At 39.0% G+C, this 19,056-nt stretch overlaps 1 protein-coding gene across 6 annotated transcripts in view; it reads right to left on the reverse strand.

The window, feature by feature from the left end:
* Positions 1 to 19,056, reverse strand: part of MORC2 (MORC family CW-type zinc finger 2) — a 41,653-nt gene that overhangs the window by 20,741 nt on the left and 1,856 nt on the right. For 5 of the 6 annotated variants that reach the window (XM_029922941.1, XM_029922938.1, XM_029922940.1 and 2 more), the window contains exons 2-5: positions 11,676 to 11,729; positions 9,381 to 9,415; positions 4,715 to 4,783; positions 4,105 to 4,195 (exon numbers count right to left, since the gene is read on the reverse strand). In XM_029922941.1, the coding sequence (XP_029778801.1) occupies positions 4,105 to 4,195; positions 4,715 to 4,783; positions 9,381 to 9,415; positions 11,676 to 11,729 (249 nt within the window). The remainder of the gene's footprint in view (positions 1 to 4,104; positions 4,196 to 4,714; positions 4,784 to 9,380; positions 9,416 to 11,675; positions 11,730 to 19,056) is intronic. The other variant, XM_029922939.1, reaches the window with a different exon arrangement.

Below are 19,056 nucleotides of genomic sequence, written 5' to 3' on the forward strand. Positions count from 1 at the left end.
ATACAGAAGTGCTGATGCATAGGAGCACATGTACCCCAATGTTCACAGCAGCAATGTCAACAATAGCCAAAACATGGAAAGAGCCAAAATGTCCATCACCTGATGAGTGGATCAAGATGTGGTGTATATATATATACATACAATGGAGTATTACATGGCAATGAGAAAGAATGAAATCTGGCCATTTGTAGGAAAGTGGATGGACCTCGAGGGTGTCATGCTAAGCAAAATAAGTCAGCTAGAGTTGCACTCATAGGTCTAACAGGAGAAACCTAATGGAGGACCAGGGGGAGGGGAAGAGGGAAAGACAGTTGGGGAGAGAGAGGGACGCAAAACCTGAGACTACTGAATACTGAAAATGAACTGAGGGTTAAAGGGGAATGGGGAGGGAGGAAAAGAGGTGGTGGTGATGGAGGAAGGGCACTTGTGGGGAAGAGTACTGGGTGTTGTATGGAAACCAATTTGACAATAAACTATTTAAAGAAAAAAAACTGCCTTTAAATTTTTTTATGTTTTTTTTAAGTTTTATTATTTTTTTTACATTTTGTTTATTTTTGAAAGACAAAGAGAGACAGTGTGAGCAGGGGACGGTCAGAGAGAGAGAGAGAGATACAGAATCTGAAGACAGGCTCCAGGCTCTGAGCTAGCTGTCAACACAGAGCCTGACGTGGGGCTCAAACCCATGAACCGTGAGATCATGAACTGAGCCGAGGTCAGACACTTAACTGACTGAGCCACCCAGGCACCCCTAAAACTGCCTTTAGAGGGCTCTTCTCAAGACCCGCCTCCATTCCAGGACCCTGAGCTGAGGCCCACAGCCCTCATTCCTCTGCTCTTCCATCAGCTTTCATCACTCTCACAACCTGCCTGACTCCACTTACCCACCATACAGGGCTCCCTCACCACCCTTCTAGGGCACATTCACCAGCAATCATCAGCCTCAAGTTAGTGTTACTCCCAACCTGCTGCCAGGATGGTCATGCTCATGCACCAGGTTCATCTCAGCTACACAACGGCTACTGTATTCTTTGAATGTGCCACTATCAATTTCCCTCAAGGAACTGATACCTTCAACATGCTGACCACATCCAGTTCCATTCTGGCATTTCTCATTCACTCCTCAAATGGCAGAACCATCAAGGGCAGAGCCCACAATCTATGCTCACAAGTCCTTAAAACAACAAAACAGTATGACCCCAAGGCTCAGCTAAACCTGACCCCCCAACTATACACAATGTAATTCTTAATCACAGTTTTAAGGAGGCCTATAATTGGCTCATATCTTAGAACTACAACCATCTTTTGTCTCAAAATTGTTTTGCCACCTCAAGTTCATTATGACATAGGTGGTCCCTGCTTCTGGATGCAAGTGGTTTCTGGGAAATGCCTTGAGGCTGGGTTCCACAAGGCAAAAGTCAGAATGGAATCAACTTCTTCCTTCCTCTGTTTGGCCACATTAAATCATCTGAGGAGCAGGCAAGAACAAGCCTTTCTGGGCAATGTGGAACAGGGAAGAAGTTCTAACAGTTCATTGCCCAATGAACAATGGAGCTGTTTAGTTCCTTTCTTCTGAGTAGCTTCTGGGGCTTTATGGCTATTGTCTCATTAGTCTCCATAATACCCCAGGGAGGAGATGGCAGTGGGAAGCTTCATTACTCTCTTCTATGTACAAATACAAACCAGGCTGGTATGCCAAACATACAAATGAATGCCATGTCCCATTTCCCCCAAATGCTCAGGAACATACCCAGGACACTATCCAGAGACATCCTGGGAGCTGCCAAGTTCTCTTTCTCATCCTCTAATTCCTAAGACACTGGCAATGCTCCTTCCCCTGACAATTTCACAGCCCTAATCCTTCCTTCCTGAAGCTTATGGGTGGCAAAATGAGGCACATTACCTTGCCTTCTGTCAAAGCTTGCTCTTGCCCTAATTTGGCAAAAACTCTCACTTTGTGCCTCTTTCTTCCCTCTTTGAACGTGACCATGGAGGCTGAAGAGCAACAACCCCAAAAATACCATCTGTCTGCTGGCTTCCTTGCTTCTCAAGCCCTATTCTCACCACAAATCACTCCCTCCCGAAATGCTTTTTCAACTTCTGAATTGATTTCAAATTAAATACACTCTCAACACTAGATGGCTCCAACCATTGATGGCTCCAACACTAGATGGCTCCTTTACAAGTATGGTTGTACTAAAATATGCTAATAACACTTTCAACTTCCTAGTCTTCTAAGGAGCCAGAGTCACACTTTGTTTGCTCCTCAAACTTGTTCTCTAAGAAAGAATGTCAAAGAGTAGAACCCCATTTTCTAGATTAGGAAACCGATTTCAAAGACAAGAAACAGCTTGCCTAAGGTCACAAAATTGCTAAAACCAATTAGGAGGAGGCTGGCCTACAATCCAGAAGGGAAGTCAGGGCTGCTTCTATCACATCGACTCTAGGAGGTTTCAATCATTGGGGACTTAGAGCACCAGTGCTGGAATCACCAGGGGAACCCACAGATTCCTAGACCCAGTGAATAAGGCCAGGAATCTGCCATGGAAAGATCAAAAGAGAAATAAATTAAGAATCCAAACTAAGGGCGCCTGGGTAGCTCAGTTGGTTATGCGTCCAACTTTTGGTTTCGGCTCAGGTCATGATCTCACCGTCCTGAGTTTAGGCCCCACATTGGACTCTGTGCTGACAATGCAGAACCTGCTTGGGATTCTCTGTCCATCCTCTCTCTCTCTCTCTCTCTCTCCTTCTCTCTCCAAAGTAAATAAATAAACTTAAAAAAAAAAAAAAAAGAATCCAGAGACTAGTCTAGGGCTCTCACAGCAATGAGAGCATTTAATCCTGAACTTATTTGGTATGTATTATAATCCCAATTTACACAGGATGAAACAGAGAGTCACAGAAGTTAATTAAGTGACTGAGGTGAGATTTGAACTTTAGTTTGTGTAACTGAAGTGAGATGGACAGCAGCTCCAGCTCTGCAGTCAGAAGGACCTAGTACTTATCTCAGCAGCTCTACACTTGGGCCAATATTTTTATACCTTTGGGCAAATCACTTCATCCCCATAAACCTCAAATTCCTCACTGTAAAATGAGAATAATAGTACCACAAAGGGGTATAATGAGAATTAAGTGAAATCATCCAAATAAAGTTTTTAGCACAGTGCTTGGCATATGGTAAGTGCCTGTTATTTCCGTCTGGCTTCTCCCCTGAAAAACAAATCAAAAAGTCCAGGTACCATGTCCCTGATGTCCTTGTAAGCATTCTCTTTCCTTGCCACACAGCCAAAGCACGTTTCACATCAGGGACTACTGATACTATTGACTAACCAAAGCACCATCCTCTCTCAAACAAAACACGTTTCCAAAGCAAGACTGAAAACGTGACTCAGAATTCCATTTGTACAAACTCCAATTCCACTAAATCTTATTCCATCCAAAGGTATGTACAGCTGGAAGTGAGCACTTCAGAAATAGAAGCCCTTCTCTTGGGGCTTCACTCAAAACCAGAACAACACATTCCAAACACCAAACAAGTGGAAACCAAGGGCTGAGAAAAGTCCCAAGAGACTTGAAGACATTAGGTAGGTCCCTGCTACTGGGTCCAGCAGGACATCTGAGTGGAGACCCTATCTTTTGGGAGGGAGGATTCAGATCTCTTTTGCTCACCCTGGATCCCCAGTGCGTGGCTGAAAGAATGACATGTGGCAGGCACTCAGAGAACAGAGCTGTGACATGAAGCAATCCTTTACCATCTCAGATATCCCAACCCCAAAAACAACCACCTGCATCCTCAATCACAGGGTAAAAATTAAGAATTTTCCTCCGGAGGAGAGATGTGGTTCCAGAGCATACTGCCAAGAGAAAACTACAGCTTCTCTCACCCCAACTGGTTTAGAATGTTCATACTTTTTAATCTGTAAGGAAAACTACAGATTTAGAACAACAGTTGCTAAGTCCCTAAACCACCACTTCTTTTTGACTTTTCTTCTGTTCCAGAGTACAGTGATGAAGGGATGAGGAGCAGGAAAGTTTTCATTGAACAGAAGCAAGAGAGCACTACTTGATTTTGTACTGAGTCCTATGACAGGTTTCTGGTATACTTACGATTTTAACCCATTCCCATACTGCCCAATCTGGGTAGACTCAGGCGTTCGCTTGGCTGATTTCCCAAACTGGATCACACTGGCAGCATCACCTGAAGTGGCAGGCAGAAAAGAAAGTGAAGCATATGCATTTCTTTCTCAGAATCCTCAAAAATCAAAGGTCTGAACCTTGTTAAATCCAAGCAGGGCTGTGTGTCTACTAAAAACATTTTCAAAGAAATTCACAACCATGAGGCATTTAAATGGAGGCAATCTCAGACTGGCCCGTCCGTACCACCATCACTATGAACTTATTCTGTTACCAGAACATGGTACGAAGGCTGAGGGAGGTCTCTGTAGTTCCAGCTCCAGGATGTTGTGCAAGCTGATAAATACAATGTCAAGAGACAGGTAATCTGACTGACTTTAGGTTGCTATTCAGATCCTATCTCCCATGCTAGGACAAGATCTGACAAGTCCATTAGTGGAATTAAGCCTGTGATGTTGCAACAGACCCCTCTCTCCAGGTAGATCTTCTAGTCACAATAGTGAAGCAAAAGAAAAACAAAACATAAGTATTTTATAAAAAGAGTTACATCCTCCCCCAAAGAAGCAATCATCTCAAAACTTACTTGGATCCATTCCTGCTCCATCATCCAAAAAGCAAAGCATAAATCCTCCTCGAAGGTCCTCTCGCCTTTCTATAAAAGAAGCAGTTGCCATTACTGGGTAGTTACCTATCAGAGGATGGCAACACAGGTAAAATCAGAATGTATACCAATGTGATGTTTGATCCAAAAAGGTTAGGACGACAAACCTAGCTCTTCCTTCAATAGCCCTAGCTATTTGTAAAGTGAATGTCAGAGCCCTTGAGGGTGGGCCTTACTATCAAAGGTTCTCCAATGCTTTCTAATTCATGACAAAGCTTGAGAGAATCTTTGAGGTCAGGAAATACCTGGTCCACTAGATGAACCACACCAAGATCCACTAACTATGCATGTATTTCCCACAAACCTCAATCATCCCTCTGCCTGCCTCTTTCCACTTGGATTACTTCTACGTCTGCCCTCTGCCATGGACCACAAGCCAATACAGTACTCCAACTACTATACACTCTACCTCATCAACACTGTTCACGTTCAATAGGGCATCTCCTTTGTGGGTTAAGTTTGGAGTAGCCATCACACAGTGATCAAGCCAGATATGCTATGGGCACAGTGGTGGCAGCTACTATCCAGACGAACTGCTAAGTATGTGTAACAAGCCCCAGGCTAACTTGAGTCTCTGGGCTATCTGTATTTACTGCCACCTCTTCTGCTTGCTACATGTCCTTGAAATGGCTCCCTAACCTAGGAATGAGATGGCACAAGGTGTAATGAGAACTTCCTGGTTCCCAGCTGGACCTGCTCAACTGAAAGGAGGAACAGTCTTTTGACAAAAGTCCTTTGACAGTGTAGCCATGGCAAGGCTCCGTGATCAACAGGAAGGGAACAAAACAAACTACTGCCATTTTGGTAGGTGAAAGAATCTCTTCTGTCAGTAGCCGTCTTCTGCAGTAGCAGGTGTTTACTCAAAGTAGTCTGGGTCTAAGCATGTCACAAATACTAAAGAAGATATTCTCAAACAGGGAAGGGGACCATACTGGAGTTTCCAAGGTGCCTTTGACCAATAATGAGGGCTGTGTTGGCTAAGGAGGAAGAGCATGAGCTTTGGAATCAGGGGAGCACTTCTATTAAAAGAAAGGTCTATGTAAGGTACTACACGGACAAGCCCAAGATTGCTTTGGATCCTACTTCGTAACTGAGAACTTTTTTGTCTCCCCCAAGCTGTATTTCACCAACTTTATACACTATCCAAGGTGAGGAATCTCAGTTTAAAAAACTCTTTGTCCTCCCCTGAGCCTAAAGACTAAAGTAAGTCATGATCACCTTCCGTTAAATGAACTAATTAGTATAATTTAAAACACTATCTCAAAAGTACTATAAACCACAGAGATTTTCAAGTACCACTAAATGTTCAGGAAGCTAGCTCTGCTGAAGCATTAATTACAAATGCTTCTTGAAAGTTTAAGAACAAGGACCTTCCTGGAAATGTTACTGGTAGGTAAGAAAATTTCTTCTTATGGCAGTGCCTCTTATCAGAGTATGGAGAATTCAAATGAGATTTAGTGAGCAGGAGTAAGTGCAAGAAAAGTGTAAAAAGGCTTTAAAATTTCCTTCTAGAGGAAGCAAGGTACCACATGGAGACTCAAACTGGGTCAGATACAGAGCATGGTAAAAGAAGGTTCTAAATCTTACCAAGAGCCATTTGCTGTACACTTCAGCCATAAAATGTACGTGAAGACTCTGCTTTAGGATTCAGATATTGGTTCAAGCCAAGTGCATTTCAAAAGTCCTCGAGATTACTGGCATTTCTTGAACACTAAATAAGAAGTTACTTCTAGGCCCTTGTGTTTGTTAGAACCTGATTTGCAGGCTGTTTTAACATAAAATCACCACTTAACAGTGGGTCTGAGATACTTTCTTGTTCAAGGACTTTATTTTAAAGATTTTTCATATCATTTACAAGGGTAAGAGATCCATCAGTAGAGGATCCTCTTGGCCACACAATGATCAACAGCCTGTATGCAGGTAGTAGTAATCAAGTCCATAATCATGTACAACACTAAGGGCCAAGAGAGACTAGCTGACACAGCAGTCACTTTTTTTTTCTGGTGACAATGCTTATCCTAATTACTCATTTATTCAGTGAGCATTTACTGAGCACTTCCTCTGTGCCTGGCTCTGTGAAGAGACAACAGTAAACAATGCAGATATGATCACTGCCTTCATGGAACTTAGAGTTCAATAGCTGCTACTCTCTGTAGAAGATTCTGTAAGCAGGAGACCAAGAAGAGTAACAGCTACAGCAAAATGTAGTGTGCATAAGAATCAGCAGAAGACCTTGTTAAAAATACAGATTCTGGGCTCTACCCTGGACAGTCTGGGTGAGTCTGAGGTGGTACCTGAGAACTTATATTTCTAGCAAGTTCCACAGATGATGGTGTCCATCAGTAGACCATTCTTTTGAGAAGCAATGAGCTAGAGAATCAAGAACTCATCCCTGCTCAAAACAATCTCCCCAGTTAGAGATGTATTCCTAACACCTGATACTTACTGTGATCAGTCAATGAGTGATATATATGAAGCCTCCAAGCAAACAATTTTGATGAAGAACAGAGAGTTCTAGAGAGAAGAGAGTCTAAGCAGGTGGGGGTTGTATGCTTCCACCCCCATCATACATCTTGGAACCAAGACAGGGAGGGCAAAGCCAAATTGCCTTCTTTGCAGTTGTGCCTCACATCCTGGTAACAGCTATGTAAGATTATCAGAACAAATTTGGAAGGATGCACATCTAAGTTCCCCCCAGTATGGCCAAGTCTAGCTTCTACAAATCAGCCTGACATCCCACATCTCATCATCCAACTCTCACTGGGGAGAAGACAGGAAAAAGAAAGAAACAGGAAAGAAATGTAAAATGGAGCTAATAAATCAAAAGTCAGAGATGATAAAATAATGTTATCCTCAGAAGTTGTAAGGTGTAATAAAATGACATCCAAGTTCTTCTTCTTTCGCCATCTGAGCACTATTCATTTCAGTTTCATGTGCTCTTATTTTTCACTTACTATGACTCAGAATCACAAAAAAAGAATCTTTCATTGAGAAGTGACACTGCTTATACAAAGAAGTCAAGAAAGTCAATAAAAATACCAAATCTACTTCTGACAGGTACATTATGGTATGGCCCCATCCAATAGGAAGGCTTTGGGTGAGCGAACACCTCTGCATTTTAGAAATCTGCTTCCTTTGTCACCCTTCTTAGGTTTAAATACAATCTTTTAACATGTGACTTTGTAGTGAATTCAAACTAAATCTGATATTTGAAGGGATTTTCAAGTTCAGTATCAATCTAGTTTCAGAATGGGAGACAGGAAAATACTTTCCCCTCAGTACCAACAATAAGAACTTCATAGTACTAGGATACTGCTAATTCTATTATTCTAATTGTAAAATGAGGTTGCTTTTATTCCTGTTGAATGTGTTAATAAAGGTTCAAAGACAGAAAAGTGTGAAGTGATACCTCCACCAAGACTCCCAATCTTGAGCTATTTGGAGTAAATCAAGTCTTTTTCCAAAATGCTGTAGTACTTAGTGCTTCTATGGTATCATTTAATCCTCAACTGCCTTGACAGTTCCCTTAAGATCAAGTTATTGTTCTCTAATCATCTGCAGAGTGCTGTCTCTCCAATTAGAAACTTAAGTTCTCTAATGAGAACTTAGAAAAGGCCCCATTACACCCTCTCTGGACTCCTCTCAAAGCACAACAGCAGTAAGAACACTGAGCACAGAATAAATGCACAGTGGGCCCTTTTCATTTAAACTGAAATCCAACTGTTCTGCTGCATTTTGAGTGTGATGGACTAAATTCTTAGTGAAATTCACCACCAAAAGTGGAAGGATGGGACAGAGATGATCTCTGTTTAAAACTGTTTGTTTCAAAAAGACTCAGCTCTGATGATTTGTCCTTTCAATGTCACTTGGAGTAGAGGCCCATTCTCTGCTTTACCATCTGTGCAATGATTAAAACTGCAGATTCTTCCAGAGTAGCTGTAATTGCTCCTAATTATAGCACACTTGAGATGTAAGATACACAGTGACTTGGGAATGGTGCCTCCATTTGGCCTTAGGGTTTAAGTAACCATCTTCTAACACTCTTCTGCTATGCCTTTTTCCTATACCTTTCTTCTAAAAATAAAAGAAGTCTTATTTTCACCACTTTGGCATAGCCTTTTGAGCAGAAGGCTTTCAGAATTTAAGCAGGATAGCTGACTTTTAGCTGTTCTGAATGATTTTCTTTGCTTTAAAGAAAATGTGTGTGAGAAATCCATCATATCTAGGGAGATTCATCACAATTATATGACATTGGAGACTCTGAGAATCACTTCTTAGTTACATGCTTGTTCCCATTTATCAAATGAGTGAGTCCATGAAGAGGGGTTATTTGATAACTGTATATTCCCACAAAAACACTCCTGTATTCTCAAATGTTAGTCAGTGTTATTCAAAATACTCGTTCTCTTGCACCAATATTCTTAGTTTCTATTGAATGCCTGACCAGGAATGCCCTGTTTCTACCTGTGACCTGGGATAATCATCCCATCTCCCCAGGCTCTTAGGCATTTCTTCTTAGGCATAGCAATAAATGCATTCAAAGAAACTGAATGTCAGAAGAAAGGACTGACTTCTAACTTGGACTTACCTGCATAAATATCTATTCTGGTGGCATCAGCATCTCTGCAAAATTAAAAGAAAAAATCAAGATCCAATTGAAAATATGAACTATCAACCATCAAAATGCAAAATATTTTAAGTGGGATGCATATTATTTTGAGTCTATTTTCAGGAAGTCACACAGAAATTCTGTATCCATTACACTTTCACAGTTGGCAAGACTATTTTCCTTATGTGTCTGTGAAACACTTCTGAAGCTCTGAATTATTTAAAATAATCACATAAGGCCTAGATACATTTTTTTAATACAGACTTCACAGTAAAAACATCTAGAGGATAAGAAAGAACATCCTCCTTTACACACTAAAAAAATTATTTACAACTGTGTTTCTCTCACTCATTTGACTGCAATCATGAAAAATGTTCCAGTAACTTGTCCATTTTTCTTTCTCACAAAATGTTGAGGGAAAAAATATCATCTGCCAAAAAGCCTATGAAAAATCAGGTGTCATGGTATACAGACTACAGACTACTATACTAATTCACAAGCCCATAATCTTATCCTCCCTAACCTTGAAAGGAAGTTGGGGCACTCCATTAGATTCAACCATCAGCTGAAATACAAGTTCAGTCATCAATAATGGCTTGAATGTAATCTAGTCCAATTCTGCCAACCACAGGCAAGGAAAATGAGGCATGGAGAGTTTCATCAGTTTTATTTATTTTATTGTATTATTTTGAGAGAGAGAGACAGAGAGACAGAGCTTGAGTAGGGGAGGGGTAAGAGACAGGAGACACAAAATCCAAAGCAGTCTTCAAGCTCTGAGTTGTTAGTACAGAGCCCAATGCGGGGCTTGAACCCACAAACCGTGAGATAGTGACCTGAGTCAAAGTCAGATGCTCAACTGACTGAGCCATCCAGCACACCCCGAGTTTCATCAGTTTTAAGTGGAAAAATAAAAACCCACTCAAATCCATATAGTTCTATGTACTTATTCCTAAAAACATACAAACATTTTCAAATATGAGAAAGATTAGCAAAATGCATGCATGAGCAAGAACATACACTCCCAGGAATCTCCAGTTCACCATGAGATACACAAAAAGGCAGTGTGCCACAACACACCATGGTGTCACTAAGCTAACAAGTGGCAAAGTCATAGGTCCATTAAGCTACAGCATTTTAAAATTGAATACAAAAATTATGAGTCAACTAGGATTGAAACAAAATGGAACTTTTCTGGTTAAACAACTTATGAATAAGCACCCTTCCATGAATAGTCCAGTGAATAATTAAAGTAGTAAGAGCATAGGTTTATAGTATAGACATAGGTACAGATACAAAATAACCCAGCAAGCTCATTAACTGGGGATCTGTTTAGAAAGTACTTGTCAGGCACTCCTGTGCCTCAGCTGGTTAACTATCTGGCTCTCAATTTTGGTTCAGGTCATGATCTCCCAGTTCATGGGATTAAGCCTCATGTCAGTCTCCACACTGACAGCACAGAGCCTGCTTGGGATTCTCGCTCTCCCTGCCCTTCCCCTGCTCGTGTACACACACACACGAGCACATGTACATTCTCTCTCTCAAGATAAATTAATTTTAAAAAACGTACTTCTTCAACTCTTACCATCTTCCTTCATTAGTCATCAACAGTCAATAAGCAATGTGTCTGAATTTTATGTCTGCATTCAGAAATAAAACTAAAATAATATTTTCATTATTATTAACAGAATCTTGGTTTGGATGTTGCTTTTTTATCTTTGAGGCAACTCAAACTTTCCAGTCTTGCACAGTAAGATTTATAGACTTCCATCTCGAAGAACTCAATATAACACAGTGCTAAAGACCTTCTTCCAACCACAGCTACTAACAGAAGATGCTTTGATCAACTAGAGTCAATGAAATATACATTTTGGGAACACACAAAACCCTGGCATAATTTTAAAGACTTTAGATGGTATACTGTTTTGGTAACATGAATTAAATAAGATCTTGTCTGTCCCATTAACGTGATTGCTAAATTTCTATCTTAATTCCTTGTATTTCCCTGCAATTATCTTGGTCTAATACACAAGGGAAGATAACTTTGAAGGTCAGAATTTCACTATTTTTAGGAAAAGCAATGGGTGAATTAAAGTTAATCAAGTAGTGGAAGTATCAACTAACACACTATTAAAAATACTTTTGGGGTAAGAGGCCTCTTAGGAGGGAATTGCAGCTGCTTACAGAACTGTCTCCCTCCCAAGTCTTCAGAAAGCAATGATCACAACGACCCACAAAGTTTTCAAGCACGGACCGTATGCCCTAAAGACTACATACCTTGCATTATCAACCAGTTCAGCAAGAGCACCAAACAAGAATTCATGAGTAGTTCTGAAATGATAAATACTAAGAATCAGCAAAAGAATTACAGAATTGAACTATGACACCTAGTAAGTCAAGGATATGAAATATTAGAAAGTTTTTAGAAAATCTAAAATTGCCATTTGCACTGTCAATTTACTGAAACTTCCCCACAATTTAGCCTTTTAAGAGCTTGCTAAGCCCCCTCAAATGTTAACTTATCAAATCTTGCTGTCTACTCATGTTTATTCTTACTATGTTAAGAAACCCACTCTGAAGCATTAAGATTCCTATGTGTATTTACTAATTTAAAAGCAATATTTTTCACTATTCATGGTCTGTCTAGAAAAATGTCTGTATTTTATTTTTCACTGCCTTGACTGTCAGTTTCCACATATCTCTAAGCATGCTCAATGGACAATTTGCTAACATTCTGCTTTTATGTTATCTATTGGTGAAAGAAGAAAACCCATTTGCACTTCATAAGCAAAATATTCCATTTGAAAGTGAGGAGAAAGGAGAGGATAATCTATTTCCTGACTTCCCAATTCTAGCTAAAAACAACTTTCTCCACACTTTAAGAAGGGAATCCAAGACCCTGTAGAACAATTCCTCTTAGGAGGACAATAGCGTGGTGTGTTCTAAGGTCCCTGTTAACCCCTTTGAGGTAATTTCTCTTCCAGGAGGCTGCTCAAAGTTGGGTTAGATAAATACACATTTACCATTATTATTCATAACTCAATAAATATGTATGCCTAAATATGTGTCCTTAAATTCCTTCTCCATTTACACTTTGTGCTATTTCCCATTATAGTCCACTTTAGATATAAAATGCATCCCCCTAGAAACCCTGACTTTTGATTAAAGAAAATATAAAATCATTAACCTGAATAATACATTACCATCAATTCTTCAAAAATAAACAAATTATACCCACTGATTTTTTTTTTTTACAAAACTGTTACAGCCATTAAAGTGAAAATTTCTAAAAATTTAGAATGAAATATACCAAAATTAAATAACCAGTGTCCAGGACGTATGATCACTTACTACATCATGTAAAACTTAAAACAAATTGTAAAATATTTGCTTATAAAATAAACACCTAAAACTGAACTGTCCAGGAACTCTGGTTTCCCCTCAAGTAAACCTACAAATTTTTACAATTGCAAATTTTGAATTAAAACTATCTGTTACTGAAAGAAAGAAAAAAGGTTATTGGAATTTTTGGAAGAACTTGTTCCCATGAGATCAGTGAATATACCTGTTGCTAATCCAAGATGGCACCAATAAACAGGTCTTAGTAAAAAGTAGAAATTTATCTCTAATTCACCTAGAAAATAAGAATTCAAATTCTTCTGACCAAAATTGAATCCTTAATTATTTTACATGAAAAGAAAAACAATTTCAGGGGCACCTGCTTGGCTCAGTTGGTTAAGCGTCCGACTTTGGCTCAGATCATGATCTTGCTGCTGCTCATGAGTTCAAGCCCTGCATCAGACTGTGCTGACAGCTCAAAGCCTACAGCCTCCTTCAGACTCTATGTCTCCCTCTCTCTCTGCCCCTCCCCAACTGGTGGTCTGTCTGTCTTTCTCTCTCTCTCTCAAAAATAAATAACCACTAAAAAATATTTTTAAAGCAAAACAATTTCTAAGAAAAAAAACCTGTAGAAAGACTACATATCTTTAATTAAAAATATTTAAGTCTCTAGAATCATCATCTTAAATTCTTCACATTATCAACTGAAGAAACAAAGATGTATTCCATAGATTACCACACTAAAGACATAGGGGAAAATATTAGAAAATTAAGGTGATTTGCTAAAGGTAATATAATTTAAAAGTAAATCTAACATTTGCTCTCAAGCTTTCAACCAGTCATTTTATTGTCTATCCAAAAGTAGCTAAACACAAAGTGAATTACTCTTCCATTCTCTAATTTTTTTTAACTTTGAGAACTGTATATAAAAATATAAAATGACAAACTCTATTGTAATACTTATTTCAATAAAAAGTTGTACTTTATAGTCAAGGACACTCAGAAATATAGCTCCTGTAAACCAAAAACAACCACCATCACCACCATCACCACCACAAGAATGGGACTACAATTAATATGCAGGAATCTTTGTAATAAATACATCAAAGAATGAAGTACTGGCTTTGGTAGTAAGAACAGTGAATATGAATAATCTTCAAAACTTACTCTAATACCCTTTGTCATCAGGGCAAAGAAAAAATAAAAAGAAATGGGGACTGAAGGGACACCTGGGTGGCTCAGTTGGTTAGGTGTCCGACTTCAGCTCAGGTGGTGACCTTGCAGTTTGTGAGTTCTAGCCCGACATCATGCTCTGCACTGACAGCTCAAAGCCTAGAGCCTGCTTAAGATTCTGTGTCTCCCTCTCTCTCTCGCTCTCTGCCTCTCTCTCTCAAAAATGAATAAATATTTTTTAAAAATTTTTAAAGAAATGGTGACTGCTTCTCAGCAATATATTTCTGATTGCTTCACATGAAAATGAGAGATATTCAGAATTCAGTAAGATCTCAACAGGGCAAGGACAAAGTTATCTCTGGCTAAGTTTTCATTGCTCTCTACACAATGTTTAGAAGCATGCCTTGTATATTTAGAATTTACAGAATATATTCCAAATGGTTTTTGTTGTTCCACATGGTATCAATGCTATTCCACACATATATTTCAGATAACCTAACAAGTATCTTTAAAATGCAGCTAAGGATGCATCTACATGGATGGAACTAGAGAGTATTATGCTAAGCAAAATTAGTCAGACAAAAACAAATATCATATGAATTCACTTGTATATGGACTTTAAGATACAAAACAAATGAACATAAGAGAAGGGAAGCAAAAATAATATAAAAACAGGGAGGAGGACAAAACATAAGAGACTCTTAAATATGGAGAAAAACAGAGGACTGGTTTGCTAGAGGAGTGGCAGGAGGGGGGATAGGCTGAATGGATAAGGGTCATTAAGGAATCTACTCTGGAAACCATTGTTACACTATATGCTAACTTGGATGTAAAATTAAGAAATAAAAAAATTAAAAACCCACCAAAAATAATAATAAATAAATAATGTAACTAAGGGAGGGGCCCCTGGGTGGTTCAGTCAGTTAAGTGTCAGACTCTTAATCTCAGGTCATGATCTCATGGTTCATGGGATTGAGCCCTATGGTGAGCTCTGCTCGGGATCCTCTTTCTCCCTCTCTCTCTGCTCCTTCCCCCACTAGCTTGCACACATACACACACACACACACTCTAAAAAATAAATATTTTTTTTAAAAATTAAGTGGAGGGGCGCCTGAGTGGCTCAGTTGGTTAAGCATCCGACTTCGGCTCAGGTCATGATCTCACAGTTCGTGCGTTCGAGCCCCACATCGGGCTCTGTGCTGACAGCTCAGAGCCTGAAGCCTGCTTCAGATTCTTTGTCTCCCTCGCTCTCTGCCCCTCCCCCCCGCCCACTCATGCTCTGTTTCTGTCTCAATAGTAAATAAAAACATTTAAAATTTTTTCTTTAATTAAGTGAGAGCGCCTAGGTGTCTCAGTTAAGCATCTGACTTTGGCTCAAGTTGTGATCTCATGGTCCATGAGTTTGAGCTCCAAGTCAGGCTCTGTGCTGACAGCTCAGAGCCTGGAGCCTGCCCTGGATTCTGTATTTCCCTCCCTCCCTCTCCCTCTCCCTCTCCCTCTCTCTCTCTCTCTCTCTCTCTCTCTCTCTCTCTCTCTCTGCCCCTCCTCACTCACACATGCAAGTGCACTCTCTCTCAAAAACAAACATTAAGAAAATAAGAATAAAACAAAGTGTAGCTAACGGATACTATTGTGAGGTGTACTGATACATCACAAAAGGGATTGACAATGGTTGGGAAAGTCAGAGACAACACTCCTCTTTTCTCCAGACCTTCAACTGATTAATGGGTCCTACTAACAATTTCTAAACTCAGAGTTCTAAATACTTCTTAAAATATTAAGGATCAAAAACATACTGAGTGCGTAAGTTCTCTCCTTTTTTCAAATAATATTCAAAGACGCACACTCATTGTTTGCCGGTATTTGAAACAGATATCCGAACAAATATCACAGAAAATTATTCTTACAGATATAAGATTCTTTGCATGTTATCGAAGAAAGGTCAACCATCTGGGAAAAGACAAGGATTCTTAACAAAGTCTCACTTTCAACTGATCTTGGCTTTTATACCATTTGTGCCATGATCAAAATAGTTTTGCAGCTCAGCATTTCCAGTGACAAATTCATGGGTAAATATATTCATTATATAAGGAAAATGGTGTCCCTATTTATATTCAGCCTGAATTTAAACCAATAGATTATCCACAAGTCTGTCATACAGTGATAGCTTCTGCTGTGTTCTTGGAGATGTTGCTAGAAAATAAAGCTGAGAAACTAGAGCAACCATTTTACATTCAAATGGCTTTTATATATTTAGAGTGTGAACCCATATTTCATCCTAAAAGTACTAGAAACTAAGTCTCTAGAGGTGACAGGTTCCTTTATATTCACTACATATATAAATAAAACAAACCAAAGTATCATATGGCCAAGATAATATTAAATGAAATGTGCCAACAGGAAAAGACATGGAAAGCAGGTATCTTATACTTAAGCATCCTGCTCTAACAGACAACTTTGCAGTACTTATCACAAAGAAACGTCACTACCACCACAGTATCTGGAATCTAGCACCTAGATTGCCATGAACTTTTTACTAGCAGTCACAAAACCCACCATTAAAGAGAAGTAACAGCATAAAACTCCTTTTATTTAAAAACTCTTTATCGTTCCATATTTGCAACACCCAGTATTAAAAGAAAGTAACCGAAGATTTTCATGTTATCATGAGAATTTCCCGAGTCTGTTTTAAACCTTAATGCTGATGTAACCAATAACCATCAACACTTACCACAGACATCATACCAAAAAAAAAAAAAAAAAAAAATTCAAGACAGATGTTTACTGTCTCCAGTAAATGCTCCTAAGAATGTATCTGCAATGAATACCACCAAACAGTAACTTGCTACCACATGGACCAACTGGTGGTTTGTATAAATCATACACTGAATAAATAATAATCACCATCTATTTTATGTTCACTGTGTACAACGTATGAGCTAATTACTTTACAAACATTATTTTACATCCTCCTCATAAACACTGTCAGCTCCATTTTATAGGTGAAGAAATGGAGGCTCAGGAAAATAAGTCTGCCCAAAAACTAACTCAACCAGGAAGCCGTCAAACCCAAAACTGGCTGGCTCCCAAGCATATGCATGCTCTCCATTGCACCACACTGATTTCTATCTTTCTAGCCTTCCTGGGTTCCACCTGCAAATCCATGTTACATGGGAGGTAACAAAGGGCCATACCTTTCATAATTCACAATATGGCAATATTGTAGATGTCAGACACCCTCTCATGGTTTTATGTTTTAAAAATTGTAACAGAAAAAAGGAGAAGGTACTCTAAGAAAAAGCTTCCCATTTCTGGAGGTGACATTGCATCACTTAACAGAGAAGATACATCCACCATCATTAGGAGTAACAAGTCATGGCTTCTGAAATTTAAAAAATTGGTTTCCTCTAGAAATGAATTTCCAGTCACGTTCCCAGGATAAATAAATCTTCAAATTGGATACAAGCCAACTTATCTTGGTATTCCAGGGTTCATATTTTCTTTTGGCAGGATTAGATACATCCTAAAGTACACAATTTCAAAGGTGTGACCCAGATTAGAAAATCTAGAGTTTCCACAATGATACATCCAACCCTCAAATGTTCACGCGAGAAGTGGTTCCAACTCAATATGGGTAAGTCAAATTAACAGAAAATTCCTCAATTTCATTTTAAACAAGTGACTTAACTAGAGTTTTATTCTTTACCTTAGTTCTGCTCACCTATCGTTAATAAGTTATAAAATGGCAAAAGAAATAAGAATATTCCAGAACTCCAAATTAAAAAATTTCTGAGATAAACTAAATTTGAACAAACTTTCAAAGTAAGAAGTAAACCCTTTGCTTTCTATGAAAACAAGCCCTTAAAAGTATACCTGACTAGAGTTAGTACTGCCTAATGGTCAAAAATACTACTCATTGGGACGCCTGGGTGGCTCAGTCGGTTATGTGTCCGGCTTGGGCTCAGGTCATGATCTCACGGTTCGTGGATTCAAGCCCCACGTCGGGCTCTGTGCTGACAGCTAGCTCAGAGCCTGGAGCCTGCTTCGGATTCTGTGTCTCCCTGTCTCTCTGACCCTCCCCTGCTCATGCTGTCTCTCTCTGTCTCTCAAAAATAAACTAAAAAAAAAAAAAAAAAAACACCAAAAAAACGGGGGGAAAAAAAAAACCCACTAACCATTATGGCCAGATAAAACTTACTGCCTTAAATCTTGATGCCTTTAACTTGCCACTTAGCAGATGTGTAACTTTTGGCAGGTTACTCAATCTAAGCCTCAGTTTCCTCAAATGCAAAATAAGAATAGTCCTTACTCCAGCAAGGTTACTATAAGGAGTTTTACAAATATTTAAAAGTGACTAGCAAGAAGCAATTAACTATTGTTACTATTATTATCAAAAAAAGTCTTTGGGGAGGCTCTTACAAGATTATCATATAGTCTGTCATTCCAAATTTGGCCCCTCATTCCACAATTCAGAACTGAAGTAACCAATTATTACAAACAATCACCGGTGAACATCTAAGTTGCCTTGAAATGCTTGTCTTAAACACAGCAGTTCAAATATAAAAAAGGATACTGAGGGTTTTGCCCAAGACTATGTTATTAATTAAGCTTCATCACCAACCTTATCTAAGTGGGTTTCAGATTCATCATCCATAGCATGAGACATCAGCTCTCAGTCGCTACAGTACCTACCCTAAAACTAGTTCTGGTTCACTAATAAGCTTCCTAAACAAAAAATAACACCGGACTATCACCGTTTGGCAATTTACTTTACTACTCAAAATTTTATTTCCTTGATAGGAAAAAGAGCAAAAATTTCAGATGTCATCACAAATAACATGTCCTTTCCCATAAAAACCTAAAAATTATTTTACTATTACTAGATGATTGAAGTCTATATTCTCAACCCTCAAGGCAGTTCTTCAGATCTCTGAGCCATTCGTTAGTTGCTCATCACCTCTCCAGATATGAAAATGGTAGAATACTTACCTTCATCTCAAAAGTGATGAATTAATGTATTAGATCACTAAGTAGTTACGACCCTACTGAATTACTTCCAAGAGTGGCAGAGAATTAACCCTAAAACATTCCAGATCAACATGGAATAATTATAATCTCTTCATGAACTCAAGAAACATAAACACCA

The sequence above is a fragment of the Suricata suricatta genome, chromosome 14 (assembly GCF_006229205.1).
Source record: "Suricata suricatta isolate VVHF042 chromosome 14, meerkat_22Aug2017_6uvM2_HiC, whole genome shotgun sequence".
In the NCBI taxonomy this organism is placed as follows: Eukaryota; Metazoa; Chordata; class Mammalia; order Carnivora; family Herpestidae; genus Suricata; species Suricata suricatta.